Source organism: Heptranchias perlo, chromosome 13 (genome assembly GCF_035084215.1).
Source record: "Heptranchias perlo isolate sHepPer1 chromosome 13, sHepPer1.hap1, whole genome shotgun sequence".
Taxonomy (NCBI): Eukaryota; Metazoa; Chordata; class Chondrichthyes; order Hexanchiformes; family Hexanchidae; genus Heptranchias; species Heptranchias perlo.
The window spans coordinates 22,867,400-22,876,191 of record NC_090337.1 but is presented as its reverse complement, the minus strand read 5'-3'; the positions used below and the strand labels follow the sequence as shown (position 1 = coordinate 22,876,191).

At 40.6% G+C, this 8,792-nt stretch overlaps 1 protein-coding gene across 1 annotated transcript; it reads right to left on the bottom strand.

Moving 5' to 3' along the window:
- Positions 1-5,368: 5,368 nt before the first annotated feature.
- Positions 5,369-8,567, bottom strand: camk2n1a (calcium/calmodulin-dependent protein kinase II inhibitor 1a). Its single transcript, XM_067994620.1, has 2 exons — positions 8,141-8,567; positions 5,369-6,618 (listed from the first exon to the last, which is right to left on the bottom strand). The coding sequence occupies exons 1-2, from the start codon at positions 8,307-8,309 to the stop codon at positions 6,548-6,550; spliced, it is 240 nt and encodes a 79-aa protein (XP_067850721.1). The 5' UTR covers positions 8,310-8,567; the 3' UTR covers positions 5,369-6,547.
- Positions 8,568-8,792: the final 225 nt, after the last annotated feature.

Here is an 8,792-nt window from a genome sequence, read left to right as displayed (position 1 = left end):
AGATAGGAAATGATTTGGGAGGTAATAGGCAGAAAATTGTGATAAAAGAGACAATTTGAATTTGCAGGAAGTAGCAAGTCATAGCCCAGTATCCTGTGCTGGGGCCCCAGTTTTTCATTCAATGTATAGGTAACTTGGATTTGGAAATATACCCAAATTTGCAATGGATACTAAGCAAATAGATATAGTGAATTACAAAAAAAAGCAGAAAATTATGTGAAGACAGAGATAGGTTCAATGGTTGATTAGATCAATGTCAGATACAGTTCAACATAACAGTGTGATGAGACATTACATTTTTGACATTAGAATAGAAGTCATGGAGAAGCACTGGGAGGGGGTGGATGGACAAAAGGTAAAAGGGATTTAAGGATCCAGGTGTATTAATCATTAAAAGCTAACTTTCAGGTCAAGAAATCCAACCCCCACTGATGGATGAAAGTCTCCTCCATTTGTTGGCTGCAATGTTGGGCAGTCTCCATCAAACTGCTGGTGAGTATGGGCATACAGCACAAAACTGTGGGAAGTCAATGGGAATCAGGGGGAAAACTCTCCAGTGGCTGGAGTCATACCTAGCACAAAGGAAGATGGTAGTGGTTGTTGGAGGCCAATCATCTCAGTCCCAGGACATTGCTGCAGGAGTTCCTCAGGGCAGTGTCCTAGGCCCAACCATCTTCAGCTGCTTCATCAATGACCTTCCCTCCATCATAAGGTCAGAAATATGGATGTTCGCTGATGATTGCACAGTGTTCAGTTCCATTCGCAACCCCTCAAATAATGAAGCAGTCTGTGCCCGCATGCAGCAAGACCTGGACAACATCCAGGCTTGGGCTCATAAGTGGCAAGTAACATTCACGCCAGGTAAGTGCCAGGCAATGACCATCTCCCCTTGACATTCAACGGCATTACCATCGCCAAATCCCCAACCATCAACATCCTGGGGGTCACCATTGACCAGAAACTTAACTGGACCAGCCACATAAATACTGTGGCTACGAGAGCAGGTCAGAGGCTGGGTATTCTGCGGCGAGTGACTCACCTCCTTACTCCCCAAAGCCTTTCCACCATCTACAAGGCACAAGTCAGGAGTGTGATGGAATACTCTCCACTGGCCTGGATGAGTGCAGCTCCAACAACACTCAAGAAGCTCGACACCATGCAGGACAAAGCAGCCCGCTTGATTGGCACCCCATCCACCACCCTAAACATTCACTCCCTTCACCACTGGCGCACAGGGGCTGCAGTGTGTACCATCCACAGGATGCACTGCAGCAACTCGCCAAGGCTTCTTCGACAGCACCTGCCAAACCTGTGACCTCTACCACCTAGAAGGACAAGGACAGCAGGTACATGGGAACAACACAACCTGCACGTTCCCCTCCAAGTCACACACCATCCCGACTTGGAAATATATTGCCGTTCCTTCATCGTCGCTGGGTCAAATCCTGGAACTCCCTTCCTAACAGCAGTGTGGGAGAACCTTCACCACACAACGGACTGCAGCGGTTCAAGAAGGCAGCTCACCACCACCTTCTCAAGGGCAATTAGGGATGGGCAATAAATGCCGGCCTCGCCAGCGACGCCCACATCCCATGAACGAATAAAAAAAACTGCCCCATAATTTGGTAATCTGAGAATGGCGTCATAATGGCTGGTGTCAAAATGTTGCACTGATGCATACTCTTGAGATTGACACTGAGGCACATTGTTGGACCAGAGTAGAGGGAGCTTTATTATTCACCTGACTCTGCTATACCCAAAATGAGAAATACCTAATGCCATTCCTCAGCTCTAACATCCTTCACCTTGAGAAGCACAAAAAAACTTGGCGTGCAGGTGCAAAAAGCAGTCAGAAAGGCTAATGGGATGTAGGATTCTATCCCAAAACATATAGAATATGAAAGCAAGCAAGCACTAGTTCGGTTATACAGAGCAACTGCTCAGATCAAAACTGGGTGATAGATTGGTTTTGGTCAGCCCAATTTAGTAAGGATATTCTAGGTTTGGAGGGACACACAATGATTCACCAAATATTGCCCAGTACGAAAGGATGTGGCTGTGATGAGAGATTGAACAAATTTTGGTTTTGTTGCTGAGACGATGGGATTAAGGAGTAATCTGATTAAGATGTTTCAAATAATAATGGGAACTGAAAGTATATAGGAAAGGCTCTTTGTTCTAGTTAGAGAATCCAGAACAAGGAACAGAATTAAGCAAGCTAAACATGAATCCAGGAAAAAAATATCATACAATGGGTTGAGAGAATGTGCAAGGCACTGCTCCAAAGGTCATAAATGCAGATTGATTGAAGTATTTCCATGAGAGATAGATACTTACATGGAAAGTAAGGGTATTAAGGGATATGGAGAAAGTCTGGAGAATTTGGATTAAAAAGATAAAGTGCTGCCAAAGCTAACAAAATGGCAGAGCAGGCTTAATGGGATGAATGGCTTACTCCTGTTTCAATGTCCCTGCTATATTAGTTTGGAATAAAACATACACACTTTCTAGCAGCAGAATTACTATTCCAGTTCCATTTCCAATAATACTGAAGTGGTTCTAGACTATGACCAAAGGAAGTGATGGTAAAAGAAAAGAAAGACTTGCATTTATATAGCGCCTTTCACGGACATCCCAAAGCGCTTCACAGTCAATGAAGTATTTTTGAAATGTAGTCACTGTTGTAATGTAGGAAACGCTGCAGCCAATTTGCGCACAGCAAGTTCCCACAAACAGTAATGTGCTAATGACCAGATAATCTGTTCTGAAGTGTTGGTTGAAGGATAAATATTGGCCAGAACACCTTGGACAAAATAGTGCCATGGGATCTTTTACCTCCACCTGAGAGAGCAGACAGGGCCTCGGTTTATCATTTCATCTGAAAGACAGCACCTTAGACAGCAGAGCACCCATTCAGTACCGCACTGAAGTGTCAGTCTAGATTTTGTACTCAAGCCTCTGGAGTGGGATTTGAACCCACGACCTTCTGACTCAGAGGCGAGAGTGCTACCAACGGTAACCACGGCTGACACTGTTAAGGATTATTAAAGCCTAGCTGTAACCGTTGGCTCCAATATTATAAACTGAATAGTTGGATACCAGTGGTTTGTATATGCAGATACCAACCTGGGCAATAGGCACATTGCTCTTAACTCCTTTAATCAATATTTTTAATCGGAGAGATTGGATGACATCATCTCTAAAAGGGATCATTACTTTTCTTGGTTTGGGGTTGATTACACCTCAGACTGCTTGCAGCTAAGCTTGAAAACAAGTTATTCTTTGTGCTGTTTCATCCAAGTTGCTTGAAAAATCCTTTCCTAACCACATGGTTAATTCACGCGGATGAACTCTGTACAAGCCTACAGGTGAGAAAAGAATATGGTTTAGATTCGAAGCTCGTTTTGAGGTCTGACAGAACCCATTATTATCTTGCTATTTTTTTTTGTCTTCTAATAAATTTTATTTAAGAAATCCCCAAATCACAAACATTTCAATCCCTTATCGGTTACTTAAATGGTTGTAACCTTTATATGCCCAAGGCGCTTGGGCATTAAATCCATTAAGTTCTGCTTCACTGCAGCAGCCTTGTTTAAAGTAATTACATCTTTTCTCCCACTTCAAAGGTAGGAAGTCGGGATAAAGAGGGTGAAGAGCCTTACCGTGGATTTATCTGGCACATAAATATAAAAATGGACAAACAAATTCCAATGGCTTGACTTTCTGTTGTAGAATTTCTCGCGCTGAGATTATGTTGATTTTTTTCCCTCTCGTTTCCAATTCTTCCATATTTTTCCTCGAATCGGCGAGATGAGAAGATCTTGGTGATTGATAATGCTACATGATAAAATTCAAGCGAGTACTCGAGTATGGAAATTTGAATCATGTTAGTTTTTCTATTCTCCGAAGATCGATCACCTTTCCTCCATATGCGTTTTGCTTCTATCTAGAAACCTGGACAACCGTTGAAGTTTCCGCAATTCAGGTGCAACCGTTTAAGTAACAGGCAGCGTTGTGACTCGAGTTGTCATCGGATATCGCCCCTCGGGCTCCAATATTTAAACTAACAGAGAACTCCAGATTTCATTGGTGGTGGCACTGCTAGACTTTAAAAAAAATAACTGAACATTTATACTCCTTGGGCCGAAAATGGGCCTTTTGGTAAATTTAGTGATGGACAAAAATAGACACCATGTTTGCACAATTGATGACTAACAGTAATCGTAATTTGCACGTCTTCGTTTCTTTTTATTTGTGTGCAAATAAAGCCATAACGGAGCTCCGGCAGGCACAGTCCACATCGCCTCAATTTTATTGTACATAATATAATTAGAAATCAGTTAACAGGTTTTTAAATCCAATTACGCTTCAGTATTAATCATACACTTAAAACCAATGTCATTATGCCACTGCATCATTGTCAAACATTCATTAACTGCTACGTTGTTTAGGGAAAATGAAAGTCACCCTACTTTTAAATTGGGTGCTCATCAAAGTGAGGGAGATAATAGCATCAGATTCCATTTCAAATTATATCTCTAATCCCCTTCAAACTGTGTTTCGATTCCCTACTATCTGCTCACTCCGTTAGCGTTCCCATTATAAGGGATGCAAGCTCCGTGATTTATATTCAGTCCAAGTATTCCTATTGCTGCCGGCCAGTAATTTCAATGTTGCTAGGACTAAATTAGGTGAGGGTGTTTGAAAGAAAACTGAAAAACAAGTTGTCAGGAATTGACTCAACATCCATAAGGACACGAGAAAAGTCTGCAGCGAGACTAGGCCATTCGGCCATCAAGTCCGCTCCATTCAGAGTCCACGTATTATTTCTGTATCATAGACCTCCTCCCCATCCCCACAAACCACCCAACCTCCTATACTTCCACTGACTGGACTCCCAACAAAGCCGACGTTTCAACCTCAGTTGTGACTGACAGTCGAACTCAGTCACTAGGTGAACTATCTCATGGTATCATATAATTAGCTAGTCATGGAATGCTACTGATGGCCATTAGCCCAGACTGACACACTTCCGCTGATGGAAGAAATGCAGTGGCGGGTGGCAGCAGTGGGCACCTGAAAGGAAGACAACACAAAAAATGAAATACGGCGTTACATATCTATAAACTGTTCGGGGTAATATCACTTTAAAAAGCTGTGATCGATCCCTCTCAAATTTCAGATTAATGGCAAATTAATATTTATATCAGTCTGCAGTCTATTTGTAGTTGTATGTTACAGTGCAAAGCTTGTATGAATATGACTGATATATACTAAAACGTTAAACATTACGTTTTTAAATCCTTCAACCAATTCATTAAGAATGCAATTTAGATACAATGAAAAAGCGACTCAATAATTGTGTCCTTACAGCCTTCAACCATTTATTTATTCACCAAATACAGTGAAAATGGTCATAAAATGTACAATGAATCATTCTTAGAATGTCATTACATTTTTTTTTGCTTTTATATATCCTTGGAATGATTTCTTCATTATTTAAAATTACGCCTCATGTTAACATGCACATATAACGATATTAAGCTTCATAAAAGAATGTTACAAAATTAAATTTAAAAAAACACAGCTTCAAAAGAGTCCAAAAAGAGAATAGTCAATGTTAACAGCGCATTATTTTAAACTTCTTAAACAGTGCATTAGTTTTCCCCATAAACCTCCATATTTCACAAATCCATCAGCAATGCTTATTCACAATATAGATTTTTAAATACAGATTTTAGCATTGATGTGTGCAAATAAACAAAAATGAATAAAAACCAAACCAAAAAAAACATAAAAGATTAAGAGGTTCATAAATAACATTCAATTAGTCTCTTTCCAATACTGATACAGAATAGACCAAAGGCAGTCAATCAGTCTTGCAAGTCAATGGGTCCGGTCTATACAACCTTACAAAAAATACAAACATTTTTAATGCAATACAATACATAGACTAGCATTTGTTTTACAAAGATTTAGATATAAAAATACAAGTACGAAGAATTCCATTAGAAAGAAGCGTGCCAAACTATTAATGACTGTTGGCACCAATATTGGCACCGTGACCGGAAGCTCATGCAACAAGATGAATTAAATGTGTCTATTTTGATGCAAAAAAATCCTTTCTTTCTGCCCGTTGTCTCTTGCTTTCATTCTTTCCGCCATCGAGTCGGTTTTGCTGGCTGTCGTCGTCTCCGATCTGCCGCCGTGTTTGTGGTAAGTCTGAAATTGATGGTTCCGAAATGCACAGCTCCCCAATCTCTGTGCATTGGCTTAGAGAAGACAGTGTTGGAATGACCAGGTCCTCCATTTCTGTGCGTTCGCTTGGACTGGAATTCTGAAATGGACAGCTACTTGATCTGTGTGTGCCTTGGATAAACCGAATGGTGCTGACAGTGACAGCTCCTCAATTTGTGTGCATTTGTTTGGATTGGAGATTCGCCAGCAAGCCCCAAAATCTCTCTGGACAATCCATAAACGCATGCACAGCCCAAAAGTGCTTTAAAATAGTTAAATAGTTTGGAAATCAGGGTAGCACCCTTTCGGATTACACTCCAGACGAGGTTTTATCTGCCCTCCCCTTCAGAACATCGTCTATTCTGTCGTCTTCGATAACAACTGTAAATCAATTACAGACAATTTATGGTCTGCAGACAGTACACAGCTTCAATAGAACAATGTTACATCGTCAGACTGAGAAATACAAACAAGCATGTACACGATCAATGTACCGTACCCGGAGAGAAGCAAAGATCACCCGCAATGAGGATTTACGTGCTTTTCATCCCAATTAGAATTGACAAAGGACAAACATGTGGAACGGTAATTTCTTTCAACTATTGGCCCTAAATATTACAAAGTATATTACTGTTTTGTTGAGAACACAAGAAAGCTCGTTTTCGTAGGTCTGGTGCTCGGATACACTTTCCAAAAGTTAAATGTTTGTTTTAATGCCCTGAGAAATGACCAAAAATAGCTCAAAAATATCTGGCGTTGCAACATTAAAAAACACATTTTAATTATTTTTTAAAATGTGCTTCTTATCTCTAGCGCAGACTAAGGCGATAACCAGGGTATCTATTCAGCGAAATGCCTGCATTTTGGTTTTGCGCTGAACACTTTGGATTTAAATGAAATAAATGGGAGGGCAGTAAATAATACGTATTTTTAGTAGATTCGCAGATAAATTCGTGTGATTGGCGAGGACTAAAAGCTGAAACAGATCGAAATTTGTACACATTTTGCTACTTCGATACTAAAAATGTTTTTAATGGATTGGTCGAATTATGGAAGAATCTAGTATAGTTTGAAGATATATTGAATTCTATACATGACACGCTGTAATTATATGGATCTGCGGTTTCATGAAAATAAATGCGTTAGTCTCGAAAGAAACACTTTATTAAAATGTCAAATAGCAGATTTATTTTGAAATAATGTGAATTTGGCAGTGTTCTCTATAACGTCTCGTTCCACTTTACAAAATAAAACGCCAATAAATAAAGAGGCTGAATACTGGAGATGGTGTCGGCAATCAAAGAGGAAGCCTCTGAGCGGACCAAGGATCAGGACTTTTGGAAGAGAGTTAGAAATGATTTCAATTCATTTCCAAATTGATAAACCAGGCAAAAGATGCACCAAAATAAAATGGTACGCATTAAAAATGAATCCAAATAAATGGATGATTGAAAATGAAAGACGATGAGTTGTCACTGAATACTAGATTCGAAAATTACATCGGATTTTGATTAAAATCGAAATGTTAATTAGAATTCAGTCAACCCATGAACGGCGATAACAGCTCTCAAGCCATGAAGATTTTTTTTAAATAGTGGGACTGCGGCTGGGATTAAACGGATAATATGTATGTGAAAAATATATATCTTCACACAGACACACACACGAGCATCGGTGAAATGCTATATTTTTAGTCAAATAGAGGAATATGAAAACCATTACACACATCATTAACTGTATTCCACGAAGGGGAAATTCTAAATCGCTGACAAGGACTGGACAGACGAAAATGATCATTTTGGTGGAATAAGACGCTTTAAAAAAAATCTGAAATGCGATTACAATTGAAATGACACGGGATGGCAAATACATCAAGAGTTAGGTAAATGTCTTCGCTTTTTACCTCGCTTGGCTCTGCCAATCTGTCCCAGTTTGGGGGGTCTCTTGGGCTGGGAGCCCCCGAAGAAGGTGTTGGTGTCCTGGAGGCGACAGCTGAAGGAGAGCTGACTGACCTCACTCTCGCCGCCGAAATGAGCCATCTTCTCCTCGCTGTAAGGCAAAATCTCCGACATAGTGCCTCCAGAAACGAAGGAGATGAAACCAAGAACGGTGGCAAAAATCTCCCGGAAATTCACCGATTGAAAGTGACTTGCACCAATTGCACTAGGCGGGTCTTTTCTGGGTAATCCTGGTGTTGTGTCGGTAGCAGATCGCTTGCTGCTGCCCTGCCGGCGATGCTGAAGATGTTGTCTTCTGACTGTGTTTGGAGAGCTCTGGAGAGAGCCGGGGACCCCACCACTAACATAAAGGAAACCCGGGCGGAAGAATGAAGTCATCCATCCGGGGAAGAAGTGATGTAGGACAGCCTGATTATCATCACTCTCCTCCTCCTCGGGGCTGGGAAAGGAGAGAGTGACATCAACCGGTAGTGCTTGAATAGCAATTACAATTCACACTAACTAAAGGCAAAGTCTTTTTATGGAGAACGACACTGTTGAAGGGTTTTTCTTTGTTGTGTAAAACATGCCCAAGAAATAAAAAAAATCTCATGCAAC

Bases quoted from the DNA above. Each gene is read 5' to 3' on its own strand.
- camk2n1a (XM_067994620.1), bottom strand. From the start codon at position 8,309: ATGTCGGAGATTTTGCCTTACAGCGAGGAGAAGATGGCTCATTTCGGC. The intron at 6,619-8,140 runs GTAAAAAGCGAA...ATTGATTTACAG, and splicing joins GATTGGCAGAGCCAAGCGAG to TTGTTATCGAAGACGACAGA.